General features: G+C 40.1%; 1 protein-coding gene across 2 annotated transcripts in view; it reads left to right on the forward strand.

Annotated features, from left to right (window-relative positions):
* LOC126202910 (serine/threonine-protein kinase NLK) overlaps positions 1-17035 on the forward strand; it is a 462489-nt gene that overhangs the window by 432466 nt on the left and 12988 nt on the right. For both annotated transcript variants that reach the window (XR_007540200.1, XM_049936993.1), the window contains exon 8: positions 15632-15833. Coding sequence is in view for 1 of the 2 variants with exons in the window: in XM_049936993.1 (XP_049792950.1) it covers positions 15632-15833 (202 nt within the window). In the remaining variant the exon portion in view is untranslated. The remainder of the gene's footprint in view (positions 1-15631; positions 15834-17035) is intronic.

The raw sequence follows: 17035 nt of genomic DNA on the forward strand, positions 1-17035 counted from the left end.
CTAAGAGTACGGTGTTCTGGCTACAATAACAGATCGATAATAACAAACACGACATTTTATTATTTCAAGAATACTGGTACGGGAAAACACTTGCCACGGAGTTCCGGGACACGTAGGCTGAATGTCAGCGAGGCTGATCGGGCGCGACTCCACGAGATGTTGGTCGGCTGGTAGAGTACACTAAGGTGAAGTGGCGCGCGCATCCGATAGTGGAGGCCTCTGCTTGTGCTGTCGTCTTGCATTTTCTGTGGCACGCTGCACAGCTGCATGTGCAGGTGTCGTGTGTGGAATGTTACGCAGGTCACTACACTTAGCAATACAGTGAAAATCCTCCCTAGAAGAGGCAGACTTACAAATGTGGTCTCCTTGTTTGTGGGTGGTTGTACAGTAATTGGTGAGTTTAATTTCATTGTAAGGATTAGTTTCTCTATTATAGCAGGATTCTACCATTGCTGAAAGCAATTGATTCACTAATCTCTTTTTCTTTACGTCTTTCACTTGTGTCCATTGCGATTTTGAGCATGCGATTAACCGTCGACCTTACGGATGTTTTTTTTTTTTTTTTTTTTTTTTTAAATGTTGACGTGGATGGCAAGAAAAGTTGTGTATGGTAGTATTGGTGGTAGTTAGCTTCCTGAAAATTTGTAAGTTATGCTTTTAAATTTTATTTGAGATAAAGCCTTTTGGTTTAATATTATACAGAGAACTGAATCTTATGGTGTAATTTATTAAGTTCTTTGGCTAGATTTTCTATTTCTTTTGTTGTTCCATTGGGCAGAATGAGAGTGTCATCAACATAGCATTTGTAGTAAAGATCTAAAATAGTTGTTTTCAACGTAATTAATATATATGTTTGCTGGCAAGTCTGTAAGACAACTACTCATTGCCAATCCATCTTCCTGAATGTGAAACTGGTTGAACTGGAAGTAGTTGTGTGATAATACAAGTTCCGAGATCTCTAGGAGTTCGTGGATTTCAGCTCTGCTCATTGTTCCGTGTTTTAGTATGTTATTTCATATTGTAATGATTGTTTGCTTGACACGTATGTCTGTATATTAGTTGACTGTGTCAAGAATGCAAATATAGCTGTGGCTGCGTGGGGGTATCTTGATGATGTTATGATCTCATAACTGTTTTGGACAGAGAAATGATATCCAAATACATATGCCTCACAGGTAGATTTTCTGCTGATTTTATAGCTCGGACTATTGATGGAATACATAATTGGATGTATTATACAATCTAGTTCATAGATCTTAGGTTGTGATCTAGATTTTGGTGCTGATAGGTTCATCACTGCACAATGCTTTGCTTCTATTGGTGTCAATAGAAGTTACAGTTTTTGAGTCACTCTTTAATTTTTTCTTGGAATTCGAGGTTAGGGTCATATGTTATTATTTCTGAAAACTTCATGAATTTTGTTAATGCAATCAGATTCGTATATGACAACAACTGTGTTGCCCTTGTCTGCTCTGACAACAAGGACCTTTTCAGTTGAAAATTTGTTGCTGTATCACGCACTTTTTGTTCTGATCTGTTTTTTTCATAGTAATGTCATTTGCCTTGTGGACTACTGCATTTTGTTCCTTGTACTTTAGTTTAGCAGTTTTTAATGCAATTTTTGTGCTCACTATTAACGTTTTAATACTGTTTTTACTTAGTGTGGGGGCAATATTGAGCTTAAGACCTTTCTTTAACAGTTTTAATTCATTACTGCTGAAGCATATTTCTGTATTCTTGACCTTCTTGAAAAATTCGAAATCTTTATCAGCACAAAGACAGCCACTGACTACCTATTCAATGACAAGGCTGAACTGAGAAACGAAATTTTTCCTTCAGAGTTTCAAAACCGACTACCTATTCAATGACAAGGCTGAACTGAGAAACGAAATTTTTCCTTCAGAGTTTCAAAACCTTAGTAATTCAAAACAGTTAATCAGTCGATGAATCTCCCCTCCACCCCCTGCCCCTTCCCCTCTATCCCTCTCTTTACGTCCTCATTATATTGATATCAATGTAAATATCCTACCACAGAACAAATCCTGTACTAAATCATAGGATGAAGGCTTTCACGACCCGATGACATAGCTGCCGGTAAACCTTTCGGGATGTGAGGTCGTGGTCAAAGAAACCCTTCTGTTCCTGGCATTTTGTTCAGGACTGCGCTAGACATCCTCCGATGTGCTCCTCCGATGGGGCTAGCCGAATGATCAGTCGGACGCCCGAGAGCTACATATATACTGTAGGAAAGGGGGCACGGTCAGAGTAACACGTGATGAGCAGATTTCGTATACTTGCTTCTATATTCGCGAAAATAAGTCAAGTACTCCAGTCTTCGAAGTCTGTCGACATGTGGTTTATACAAAATTCTGTGTACATGTGGTGAAGAAGTTTATATTGAAACTACCAAGGAGAGCGTAGATACACAGCTAAAAGAGCACAAAAGTCTTTGCTGACTTGGAAAAATAGAGAAATCAGCTGTAGCAGAGCATGCTCTTCAGTCAGGAACCACAAAGTAAAGTTTTCTGAAACAGAAATTTTATCTACAATGTCAAATTATTATCCACAACTATGTATAGAAGTCTTTATTTATAAGCATCAGGATAATTTTAATGGGAAAGGGTAGGCAATGAAATGTAGTGGCATATGGACAGTAGCTCTGCAGAATTGCTAGACAGTTTTGTTTTTGACAAGACAACAATCGATAGTTAAGTTTTTTAATCCCAACAAAGGATAAAATTGCACAATAACGTGCGGTCTAACAATATGCACTGCAATAGACACCACAAAAATGGCCCGGCAGTCGTCCAGTCAGTGACAAGTTGGCACAGGCTCGCGAGCCTGAGCATGTCGGACTAACCGGAGTGATGGACCATCTAAGGTCATATTAGAGGAGTTCTACTGTATTTCAAACTGTCTCTGATAAAATAGTGCATCTGAATACAATTCCCTATGAAATGTCGGCAGTGTTTATTAGTTAATATCGCACTTTTACATTTTGAGGCAGAATTTATATCTGTTTCGCATTTATCGCAAAATGCAGTTTTTTTTTCCAGACCGTGTGTGTGTGTGTGTGTGTGTGTGTGTGTGTGTGTGTGTGTGTGTGTGTGTGTGTGCGCGCGCGCGCCACATTCTCTCTCTCTCTCTCTCTCTCTCTCTCTCTCTCGCTAGCCCTCTAAGTTTGTGGTGTCATGGACAGCTCGGAGTAAGTCAGAATCTGGTAATGTTGGGTTAAAACTATTTTCAATTGCAATCATTGTCATTGTGAGACTTGAAGGGAGAAGTGCAAATGAGAGTTTGGAGTTTATTTAGTAGCTTGAAGTAGTCTTCGTGATCTGACATTTCAGTATCACCCAGCAAGGATTGAACTACAGAAGAAAAAGAAGTTGTACATGGTGTGGAACCGAGTAGCTGGACCACCAGAACAATTTCTAAAGGTGACCGTTCATTAGCAAGACTTATTAACAGTTAATTGACAGATCCAACGCAGTGAAAATGTATCACGGATAGACAGCAGCTGAAGCATGCGACTGAAAACTCATCTTTTTCACCATATGTGTTACATATTGTCACTCGCAATGGAAGCTGGTAGATGGATACAATATTAAGAACAAAGCCATCCATTCTGTCACCGTAAATACAAAATTCATTTTTGCATCCAAATCACCATATAAGCAGTACTCACAGTGGTGTGTTAAAGTGTGTTCCATCTTCTTATCACAAAGCCAAACCCAGCAGTATGCTCTGTAATAGTCGTGTAACCTCCTGTGCACAGTCTGAAGATGAGCTCGAAAAGATTCGAAAATTAATTAATGGAGAAAATGTTATTTCAGAAAAATAACTGGTTGCAGTTTTCTTTATTTATATTGCATAAACAGTCACAGGTTCTTAAACATCTGAAGTGGATAAGCTTAAATACTTTTTGTTTTTTGGCATACATTTAGTATTCTTGAGAATATTGTTTCTTGCAATCTGGTTGCAGTCTAAGATGTTCTTGAATACAACTCAGAACAACTATAAGTATAGCAGTGGTCAACAGGCTACGAAAATCGTGCTTTGATTTAACACACCTTACTGCAGAATCATCAACAGATTTTAACCCCTTAACTGCCCAGCTAGCAACTAAATATGAAGTGCCATGCACCGATGTCAAAGGACTTTGTTGAACAAAACTCATCTCCACAATATTCAGGCAAGAGAACAGACCCGTGCTCTTGCCTGACTCCAAGCTGACTAATGTTTTCTTTGATATGAAGATGAGATTAAATTAGACTCACTTTGAGTTGCAGACAAGCACAATGAAAAGGCTATTATAGATTGAACTTCCGAACGAAGCCTTCTTCAGAAAATAAAATGCGCTCACATTCACACGAGTGAGCGCACCTCGTGCACACGTGACTTCTATCTCTGGCCTCTGTGACCAGAATGCAGCTCCTACATTGAACGAAAGCAACAACCGGGAGAGGGACTGGGGAAGGAGGAGTGATAGCATGGCACGGGTGGGGAAAGGCAAGACTGCTGTCTGACAGAGCGTGCAGGAATGGTGTCCAAACAGGGCTGTCTGGTGCAGCGTCAGGAGGCTGTGTGAGAGGAAGTGGGGGAGCGGAAAAGGAGAGGAGCAGAGAAGGGGAAGAGATCAGTGGGTGTGTTGGCAGTGCACAATGAGGGTGAGTGGACCCGAATAGGGATGAGGCGATAGGACAGAGGAAGTGGAAACTGTTGGATGGAGGTTGTGGGGACAGCAGAGGATACCATAGATTGAGTTCAGGATCAAAGAATGTGTTGTAAGGGTAACTGCTATCTGGGCTCAGGGCCCTGACACCCTATCCTCATTCCTTCACAACCTCAACACCTCTTCTCCCATCAGCACCCCCTTATCCTCTTCAACCCCAGCACGCCACCGTCTCTCGGATGTTGACCTTTTCTCTGATAGCTCCGTCTACACCTATGTCCCCATTAAACCCACCCACCAATCATCAACAGTACCCGTCTTTCGACAGCAGCCGTCCCTTCCCTCTCGTGCAGCCTAGCCACAAGGGATGACGTATCTGTAGTGACGGGAGCTCCCTTGCTCAGTATGCTGAAGGTATCACAAAGCTGTTCACAGACTGGCACTATCCCTCAGAGTCCACAAACAAATTTCCCGTGCCATATCCCACACACCTCCAACCACCCACCGTCCCCAAGGACCAGCTACAAAGGAGCGAGCATCCACTTCTTCACCCAGTATCGGCCCGAACTGGAACAGCTGAACCACATCCTTCACCCGGGCTTCGGTTATCTATTATTGTGCCCTGATATAGGGGACATCCTAACCGAGATACTTCCCACATTTCATAAAATTGTGTTCTGCCACCCACTCGACCTCCGTAACATCGTTCTTATGCCACTCACAATCCCAACCCCTTGACACAGAAATCATATCCATGTGGAAGACCCAGGTGAAAGACCTGCCAAGTCCACCCACTCAGCACTTCATATTATACCACCCCATCAGAGGCCAGATTATCTGTAAAAAAGCCATATCATATATCACCTCTGCTGCAGTCAATGCACAGCTTTTTATACTGGTACGACTACCAACCAGGATGAATGGCTAGTGTCAGACTGTGGCCTAGAGCGAAGTGGACCACCCTGTGGCACAACATGCAGCTGATGTTTGTTTTCAGTGTGCTTCACAACCCAGTTCATCTGGATCCTTCCCTCCACCACCAGCATTTCTGAACAGCAGAGATGAAAGTTATTCTTACAACACATTCTCCACTCTCGAACTTATCGCAGCCTCAATCTACACACCCTCCAACCGACAGTTTTTGTTCCCTCACCCCCTGTCCCATCACCGTCTTTCCTGTTCACGTTCCCCCACACTCGTGGTGCGCTCACTAATCTTTTCCCCCTTCTCTGCTTCTCTCCTTTTCTGCTCCCCATGCCTTACCTCCCCTGACACTGCATCTGGCAGCCTTATTCTGCTGCCATCTTGGCCCTGCACTCTTCCCCACCCCATACCCTGCTATTCCTCCCCATTTCCTGCCCCATTCCCTATCACTGCTGTAATTTGTGCAACACGTATGTTCTATCTGCGGTGGATAGCAGTCGTGTATCGATGGGATTTGATTGCTCGTGTGAATGTGTGTGTTCTCCTTCCTGAAGAGGCCTTTGGCTGAAGGCTCAATGTGTAACAGTCTTCCGTTGTGCCTGTCTGCAATGCAGGATGTAATCTATACATGTGTACCAATCTATCCTTTCCATAATATTGTTGATATTCGGTGTGTATATGCCCCAGGACAGCTGGGAAATCTTAAGTAAAGTGTGAGAAATTTTTGTCTAGGGAAAACGTGGGGATTTTGTAGACTTGTGGAAATTTTTCATTGTTTTAGTTTTCAGTTAGATTTTTGTAATTTTGACTGGTAAGGACTGATACACTAACAAATAATTTTTATTTAGCCGCTACTGCAGAATAATATTAGAGCGATATACAGTAAAATAATACCAAAATAAAACTTTTTAAATTTGATAGATAAAAAATATACTCACCAAGCGGCAGCAGAACACGCACTTAAGACTGTTGTAATAAGCTTTCAGAGCCAGTGGTTCCTTCTTCAGGCAGAAGGGTTGAAGAGGAAGAACATTTTCTGGCAAAAAAAGGTTGATTCTATTTTTGTGTTAACAGATGGTGTTTTGTTTACTGTCAACCTAACCTCACTTTCCGTTTCCTGTACATGTGCTCACTACAATGTCTAATTGTGGTTGTAAAAACTCTGCTGACAGGTTTTGTTATATATGTGGTGAATTTGTGATTAAAAACACCAAAGAAACATTACAGACTTTGTGAAAAAGGTTTATCACCACATAAGATATATTATGTGTGTGTTGAAGATCTGAGAAAATGGTCGAAAAAGGAGAAAAAAAGCCTTTAGATTTGCTGTTCCTATGTTATGGAGGAAGCCAAGAAATCATTCTGATGATTGCTACCTTTACAGTGTTGATATTACTGGTCCTAATTCGAAAAACAAGAAGGTAGTAAGCTACCCTAACCTACCGTCTACCATCCGACCAGTAGAGTATGGAGTGGATTTGCTGGTTCCTGAACCACCAGATGATTTAAGTTCTATTCCAACGGATGTATTTTCTGATGTACAATCGGATTTACATGAACCAGATGATGAATTCCACTGTAATACAGAAAGTCTAGAGCCCAAATTGTTTACTCAGACTGAGCTTAACGATTTGGTAAGGGATCTGGGTTTAACGAAAGGAAATACTGAATTGCTTGGCTCTAGAGTGAAAGAAAAGAACTTATTGGCAGTTGGAACCAGCATATACGTGTATAGAAAGAGAGAGCAGCAATTTTCCTAGTTTTTTCAACAAGGTGATTTAGTGTACTGCTCAGGCATTCCCAGTCTGGTGAAAAAGGAAGACTGGTGGCTGTTTATTGATTTATCCAAAATTAGTTTAAAGGCTGTTTTATTACACAATGATAACATGTATGCATCTATACCTGTTGGACATTCTGTACATATGAAAGAAAGCTATGGAAATCTAGAAGTAGTGCTAAATAAAATTGGCTATTCTGCTCATGGTTGGATGATATGTGGCGATCTAAAAGTAACATGCATGCTCCGTGGTCAGCAAGGTGGCTTTACCAAATTTCCGTGTCTCTTGTGTGAATGCGACAACAGTAGGGCTAGGGATCAACACTGGTGCAGAAAGAACTGGCCTGTGAGGGAGTCCTTAAACTCTGGTGAGAAGAATATTCTATGCAAAAACCTTGTAGATCCAAAAAACATACTCCTACCACCTCTAGGCCTGATGAAACAGTTTGTAAAGGCTTTGCCTAAAGATGGGCCATGTTTTAAGTATCTCTGCCAGAAGTTTACACACCTTTCAGAAGCTAAACTAAAAAAAGGTGTCTTTGTCGGACCTGACATTAGAAAATTGATGTTTGATGTTAACTTCGAATCTACAATGACCTTAAATGAGAAAGAAGCATGGGTATCATTCAAGCAAGTCGTTACAAAGTTCTTAGGACATGAAAAAGACCCAGAATATGTTTCTATTATAGCTATACTTCCCAGACAATATGGGAGATGTTAGTGAGAGCAAGGAGAGTGTTTGTGCCAGGACATTAAAGTGATGGAAAAAAGCTACCAAGGCTGCTGGAACACCATGATGGAGGGACTACTGTTGGTCACTTCACCGAGAAGTTCAGCAAGCAACTCATTGTTGAAAAAGCTATACAAGAAGCTTCAAAGAAAAAAGAGAAAGAATACAAAAACAATTCCGGCTGACAAGTGAATCCTCTATTAACACATATCATTGTTTTAAGTAGCTTACTGTAAATACAAACATGCTTATGTTGTAACAAAGTGTTTCATTAATTTCCCCGTTTACCGTATAGTATAGAATTTTTGTACTATATAATAAAAAGCTTATTGCTCGGGAAACCATTGGTGATACTAAAAAACTAAGGCTAGATTTGGATTCAGCTCATATAATCTATAACAGGGTGTATACAACCCGGGACTACTGGGAGATCCTGGAAAAACCCAGGAATTGTTTAGAATTCCGGGAATTTTTCATTGTTGTGGTTTTCAGTTAAATTTTTGTGATTTTTGCCTGGTAAGAACCGATACTCTAACAAAGGATATTACTGTATCCCGCTACTGCAGAATAATACTGCAGCAACAAAACATGAACGAGAGAAAAAAAGAAAACAGAAATGAAACCGAAGTTGCAAAGGAAATGCGCCATATACAACAACAAAACACAGTGCACAGACGAGCGTCTACCAACAGCAAAGTGTGTCAAGGGCTTTAGAAAGACTACGCAATGTTTCATAACAACAAATTGCCTCAGACTAACATGACGTGACAACTGTTTAAATTATATTCGTTTGAGCAGTTGCGGGCGGGCTCCTGAGCATGCGCAGGGTACAAAAGTGTGGCTGGGTACCACTATCTAGTATTGTCCCGGTTCGGAAATATCGTAGATCCGGGGCTGATGCACGGAGCAGTCTGAGTTGTGGTGGGGAGGTGGGTTGTCACCACGTAACCTGTGTTTACGTTCAGTGGTTTTGTTGTGTTCTCCTTGTTTCTTGCTCTCACGTTAAATGAAAACAAAACGGATTTTTGTGGCCTGGAGCTAGCAAATGAATTAAAACACGTTCGCATAATTACGGAAGGCAAAAATGTTATTAGTTTCAGATTTTATTTTCACCTTTCTGACAGTCAAGCATTAATCGCCTTGCAGAACAGTGAAGTTATTTTTGTCGGTTTGCTAAAGAGATTTGGCTTTTATTAAATCTTTTCCGCTGCTGCAGTCAATTTATTTGAAACAAAGTGTTAAATTTCACACTTTTGGCTAGTTTCAACTGTTCGCTGCATTTCAAGTGCACGTATGGCATCATGCCATAATAAAGAGCCAAACATGAGATAATACAGTACCGGTACTCCAAGGAAATTTGTATCCGAATCTGGACATACGAATGTGCACTTTAAGTCGAATTATGCATTTTAGTATGGTTCACGAAATTCCGATGCTCTTGGAGTATCCTCTGATGTCTTGTTTCATTTATGTCATAATGTAAGATCTTTTATTTAATGTTTTACACGTAGGAACATCGGGTTTCCTGCGTCATCGTAGCTGCGCAAGCGCGGTGACGGCTGTTATCGGGCACTATCTGGCAACTGCTGAAACGAACCTATTTCTAACAGGTCGCGGGAAAATGTTGCGATTGGTGGTTTGAAAAGCGTTACATTCAAAGTAAATTTCCGTTTACGCAAGATGAACTGTGTGTGAGAATGTACGATGAATTTCTTAAATCACAAAGCGTTTGACTCTCATTTAAAAATCAACTCTTTGAGGACGACCGTTTAGAAGAATTTCGAGCCCAGAAGACATTTACATCATCGTTAAAAATTTATTGGCACATTTGTGTGATGTATCTTAAAGTGTAACATGTGCAAAAAAGATCAACATTATGTGTGGAAGCTTAGTTTCTCTTCCAGCTTATTAATCTTTCTATGTGAATTCTATGTATATTAATTCAAACCAATAACTTTCCTTATTTGTGTGTTCGCGCTAGTTAAGAGTGATCTTGCTATTGGCTTACTACATCACGTGTCTTATGCTGTCATCAGCTGGCGAAATGACGTGAAATGAGCTATGACTGGCTTACAAAAGCACATCGCAGTCTCGATTTCATTGCTTCAGAAAGTGACATGCGGTGTTTGTTGGAATTCAGATTTATACCTTCGTAATACGAAAATATGCAGCGCACATGTATTGCTTCAGAAAGTGACATTCGGTGTTTGTTGGAATTCGGATTTATACCTTCGTAATACGAAAATATGCAGCGTACATGTTGCTGCACATCAAAGGTCTTTCAAAACGTGTATTTTCCCTCTGAGTTTAGTTTTCTAAAGTGCCGGAAAATTCTATGTCGGTATATAAAACCATAAACATTCAAAAGATTGGTGAGTTTTACAGTGCCGAGTGTCACTTACCACTGAAAAAGTGTATTTTCACCCGGGAGAAAGTATATTTTTATCCGGGGAAAATCGGGAATTTTTTTTCCTTGTCCACGTATACACCATGTATAAAGATCAGCACTCTAACTTAAAAAAAATCTCAAAAACAATTTTCGTTGGCCTTTGTAATTGATTGTTTTCAGTGGTAAAATAAAACTTTTCTTGAAAATAAAATGTGCTATTAATAGCAACAAAACATGGTGTGCACACAAGCATCTTCCAACAGCAAAATGTGTCAAATGTTTTAGGTCGAAGACAATGCAATACTTGATAACAACAAACTGCTTTTGATGTGTGTGATGTCGCAACTGTTTACATTTCTGCCAGGTCATAGAAAATATTGTAATTGGTAGTATGAGGAGTATTACTTTCAAAATAAATTTCCTTTTGTTCAAATTTCCTTGTATTGTATTATGTGTTATGAATTTCGTAAATCATCGAGTGTTAGACTACCATTCAAAATTTAACACTTCAAGGATGTATCACTTAGAAAAAATTCAGTCCCAGAAGACCAGCCATTTGTGCCATTGTTCAAAATTTTACTGGCACATTTGTGTTTGAGGTCTCTGAAAGCATAACACACGGTAAAAAGACCAAACTTCAATGTTAATTCTTCAGATTTATTTTATAGTTCTTTTATAGATTATTAATTATGCAGTAATGATGGCAAAAAGTATAATTGCATTTTTAAGAAAAGAACGAAGTGAGTTCTTGAGAAATTTCACACATAATTGGCTTTTCTCTGGGAAAGTCAAAGTACTCAATGGAACATGTATCCAGCTAGGTAACACACGAAATATTTGGGGGGAGGGAGGGGGGGAGGAGCATTGACAACCAATATTATATGTAAAAACTTGCCTTTTCTTGTATTAAGATGGGTGCAATTCAGCAACCATTTGCAACAGAAGGTAGTTTTATTCAACTTTTGATCATAGTTTCAACAGATGTACCCATCTTCTTTTTAGAAATACATGTAATCTGTTTTGACTATTTTCTTTTTGATGCCCACATCTTTGGAAGCAGCCTTGGATACCTTCACAATCAAAAACTTCACTATTTTGAACATGGTTGGAATTCAGCAATGACCAGAGATCTGTAAACGAGTCCAAAGTATCCAACCAGTTGCACCAAAATGTGGTTTTATTCAGCCTTTGACCATGATATTGCTGGATGTGAACCCATCTTCTTTACAACTACATGTAACTCTTTTTGACTACTTTCTATTTGATGTTCATATCTTTAGAAGCAGCCATAGATACCGTGGCAGGGAAAAACTTCAACATTTTGAACATGGCTGCACTTCAGCCATGGTTAGAGATCTGTAAATTAATCCAGAGTAGCCAACCGATTGCAACAAGAGGTTGCTTGTAAATACATGGACATAGAATTGAAAATAGTCAAAACAGGTTCCATGTATTTCTGAAGAAGATGGGTTTACACTGTCAACCACGACCAAAAGTTGAATAAAATCACCTTTTGCTGCAACTAGTTGGCTACTTTGGATTCATTTACCATTAAGTTTACCTGTTTGTGTGTTTGCACTAACAATGATGTTGCTACTGGCTGAATACACCGTGTACTGTGCTCTGAATATCCGCTATTATACGTAGGCCAGTGAGGTCGGGTGACATTAGCTTTGACTGGCCGACAAAAGCAAATCATGCTGTCGCTCTCAATTTCAGTGCTTCGGAAGCTGCTATGCTGGATTTGGTGGAACTCATGTTCATACTTAGGCAGTATGAAAATATGCAGATCAAAGATCTTTCCAAAACCTATTGTTTTTTGCTGGGTTTCGTTTTCTAAAGTTCTGGGAAGTTTTATGCTAGTGTGGACCAATAAATAAATACAATATAAAACCTTCACCTTTCAAAGGATTGATAAGTTATACAACTCTGAGGGAAAGAGTATTGTCACTTAATATGGGTATAGAGTATTTTCACTCTGGAAAAACTGTATTTTCAGCTGAAAAAAAGTGTCTTTTTTTAGATTAGAGATTCAGAAAAATAGCAGGACTTTTTTTCTTGCCTACACACACATCATGGTATTCGAAACTGGACTTGACATTGCTTGAGCTTGAATTAGAATATGTAAATTAACGAATTAAAACTAGTAATAAATGGTAATCAGAATAATATTAAATGTACTGTTATGGACCATCCACTTATATGTGAAAAGGAATATAACTCTTTTCCATTTGTAGATCCTCTCTGTCCAAATTTCCAACCATTTTTGATTTGAGTTTGTACATCTACTTAGTCATCAAAGAGTGATAAGGCAGAGAACTGTTACAATAAGTACCACAAATAATGACTAAATTTCCTTATAGCCATTCTTAAAATTTTGGAATCTATTCTTTCATATGATTTTATATCTTTTGAGAAGCAGGGATCCAGATGAGGAGTGTTTACAGTTCCACTGCACTGAAACTGCGGTTTGATAAACATGGAAAATGGCAGAAAGACACCTCCCAATCCATTTTTGTTTTCAATGGATAGTTCAAGGAGTCATCTTAGCTGAAACATTTTTAATGTGACCCCCACCCCCACCCCCCCCCCACTCCAAGTCGCCCCCCAAAGGTTCACACCAATCATCTCTCACTGATGATTTATCTGATTCACATTCATAAAAGTCTTTAACATTTGCAGTCGCGTGCGTGCGTGCGTGCGTGCGTGCGTGCGTGCGTGCGTGTCGTCTATTTTTGATGAAGGTCTCACCGGCAGAAAGCTTTATTTGTGAGAGTCTTTTCATTGTACCTGTCTGGGACTCAGCACCTCTGCTATATAGTGAGTGGCAACTTTCCTTTTCATAATATTGTTACATTCCATCTCGGATTTTCCATTGTTACATTTTTTAATTTATATTTTTGTAACTAGTCTGGCATGTTTCGCCTTGTGCAGCAGCTGTCTTTACAGCATTCGTGCCCCTTTCAATGAGCCTTACAAACAATGACTGGAAAACATACCAGTTGTCAACATATGCTATATGACCATTGTCCTAATACGATTGCGTGAGGTCCATAACAACAGCTTCACTAATCGGGATTTCTTTATTGCTTGGCTCAGGATTTTTCTCTGTACAAATATCAAATCCTGAACAGTGACATTAGTTGACTTAAAAATTTTGAAGAACTTTATCTAATATTTGCCCTTTTTTGGGTATTGAATTGGATGTAGCAGAGTCTACCTCTGAATTTCATGAGGCTTTGATTAGTTGCAATATCTTCTTCAGGATAACAAACACATCGGAAATTTTGTTTGGGATGGTCAAAATAGATTGATTAACAAAATGAAGGAACCTAGAAATATACAAGAATATTCTATATGGTGTGACGTCAGAAAAGAAAGAAGTGGAAATGATTTTTATTGACCAACATGATTGAAGTGTTGGCTTCGAACACCCCATGCATCTGCTGTTACACAGCATAGCACAGATTTATATTATTGGTTGGTTCACAACATCCCACAGTGCTTGAAGTTGACAATATGTCAAAATTGCAGTCACAATAAATAATATTCTAACAGCCAAAAGCGATAATGATTTCATTTAAAGATGTTGCCCATCTATTTGTTTCTACAGCTACATCCCCCCAAAAAGACACATGAACCATTTTTCTGCACATATCTAAGGGGATTAGTTGTTGAGAGAGATGTCTTTTAACCCCAGGACTGATGCCACTAGAACCAGAAAATGAAATATTGGAAGATTTATCGTGATTTATTCCCAGTTTCCATGATTTTACCTTCTGTTTTTTAGAAAACACTTGCACCAGTTGCTGCAAAATCTGTCGCTCTGTTTCATTTGTGTCACTGTCATCACTAGTACCATTTACATTACATGTCTTCATTAGCAGAAATATCACTTTCAGGAGCATCTCTGTCACTTTTATTCAATAATAATATTAGAAAAGGAAAGTTGTTGCTCACCATATAGCAGAGGGAGCACCATTGCATGATGGGAATGGCAACTGTGTGGGAGTAAGGAGGAGGTTGGGTTGCGGAGGGGGAGGGATAGTATGGTGGGGGTGGCAGACAGTGAAGTGCTGCAGTTTAGACAGAGGGCAGTAGAGGAGGTGGTGAGGGGAGGAGGGGGGGGGTAAGTAACGGAAAGGAGAGAAATAAAAAGAAATCAAAGGATTGGGTGTGGTGGTGAAATGACGGGTATGTAGTGCTGGAATGGGAACAGGGAGGGGGCTGGATTGGTGACAACAGTGACTAACGAAGGTTGAGGTCACATAGGATGTATTGCAGGGAAAGTTCCCACCTGCGCAATTCAGAAAAGCTGGTGTTGGTGGAAAGGATTGAGATGAGGGGTATCATGTTGGGCAGCGTGTTCAGCGGCAGGGTGGTCCACTCGTTTTTTGGCCACAGTTTGTCGGTGGCCGTTCGTGCGGACAGACAGCTTGTTGGTTGTCATGCTTACATAGAATGAAGCACAGTGGTTGCAGCTTAGCTTGTAAATCACATGACTGGTTTCACAGATAGCCCTGCCTTTGATGGGATAGGTGATGTTAGTGACCAGATTGGATTTAGGTGGTGGTGGGAGTATGTATGGGACAGGTCTTGCATCTAGGTCTATTACAGGAGTATGAGCCATGAGTTTAAGGGATTGGGAGCAGGGGTTGTGTAAGGATGGACGAGTATATTGTGTAGGTTCGGTGGATGGCGGAATACCAGTGTAGGAGAGGTGGAAAGTATAGTGGGCAGGACCTTTCTCATTTCAGGGCACGACGAGTGGTAATCGAAACTCTGGCAGAGAATGTAATTCAGTTGGCCCAGTCCCGGATCACACTGAATTACGAGGGGACTGCTCCTCTGTGGCTGTGCACTTTGCAAATCCGAACACTAAAGTTTTGTGCTGAGCAAAGCTAAATTAAACCTGTCTAGAAGGGAACGTGTTACCTGGATGTCGAAAAAATTTTGTGGGGTTGCTTCCAGTTGTGGTAATAAAGTGTGGAAGATAAACAAATTTGTATCAGCTGGACTGGTTTTAGGCACTCTGCTGATTTTACCTTTCTTGTTACTGAAATGTGGAAAGTAGCTGACAAATCAGATACTGATTTTGTCATGGCAGTAATTCATTATTTTCTTGTTTTTTGTTACCAGGACAAACGAATAACAGTTGGTGATGCTCTGGCTCACCCGTACTTGGACGAGGGCCGCTTAAGATACCACTCCTGCATGTGCAAGTGTTGCTACACGACTCCGGGAGGCCTCAGGCAGTACACACCGGACTTCGAGCCTGTCGCACCCCACAGCTTTGATGATCTGTGGGAGAAGAAGCTGACTTCTGTTCAGCAGGTCAAAGGTTAGTAAATTAATATATAAACATATTGTCATTAATTGAATTTTGCAATACTAATGTTCATGACACAGGTAAATACTAACAAATTTATTATAATTTCTGTAAAAGTACACAAAATTGTGAAGAATAGTTCACCTTATCTGTAGGCATTAACATCACCAGTTACAATAACCGAGTAACTGCTGTGATGCGCTTGTTAAGTATTTTTGTGACTAGTGTGCTATTTTATCTTGTTGGAGAGATGGACAGGTCATGAAGGAGTGGCATTTCCAATGTTAGAAGTTAAAACTGGCTTTTATTTGTACTGTAGAAGTTGTTGAACATACTTTCTTGAAGAATACATTTCAGAATTTTTACCGAACACAAGTAGAACATTTCACATTATGCAACTGTGTTTGTTTGCTGTTTCTCAGCTTGATCACTCACTTAGTCACATGCAGTTGAGTGTACCACGTTTTTTAGAGATAGGAGTAAATAAACATTTTTACGAAAGTAATAACCCACATCGAAGCATCATTTTCAGTTTTCTGTTGAAAACTGTCATTATGTGGTGTACTTTCTGCTTAAGACTGTAAGATACACTGCTTTCACTAAGGACATTAGCACTAGCCCACTCACCAAATGGTGGTTTGCTCTGCAACTGCTACAATCTGCATGTATTCAGTTCTTGTGCTGACCTGGTTATCAGTGTGATTTGAATGACATTGTATTGTGGTACAAAACAACTAATTTAAGAGAGAAATACTCTTGATAAAGAAGTTTCCTTAGATAAGCATCTAAATGCCAACATGGTTCCACCACGGTATTTGTAGCCAGTTTCCCTACCTCATCAATATCCAGTTAAGCTAGTGCCTCATAGAATGGAAAGCTCATTAAAGACATAGTACAAACTCGGACTGACACACACACACACACACACACACACACACACACACACACACACACACACACACACACACACACACGTGTGCCTATGCCTTTACATGGACTCAAAGTGCCAGTGCTCCAGTTCGGTATGTGGACAAGGTTGGGGTGGGGTTTGTGTCAAGTGGGGGTAGAGGGAGAGATAGATGGGAGGCAGGAAGAGGGGTGGAGACGGGTGGCTAGCAGCTCAGATAGAGGCAGCTCGTTCACCAGCTAGGAAAGTGGGAAGGAGGGATGGTAAGTGATGTATAGGTGTTGGAACAGATGTACACTGTAGGTTA

This window comes from Schistocerca nitens, chromosome 1 (genome assembly GCF_023898315.1).
Source record: "Schistocerca nitens isolate TAMUIC-IGC-003100 chromosome 1, iqSchNite1.1, whole genome shotgun sequence".
Classification (NCBI taxonomy): Eukaryota; Metazoa; Arthropoda; class Insecta; order Orthoptera; family Acrididae; genus Schistocerca; species Schistocerca nitens.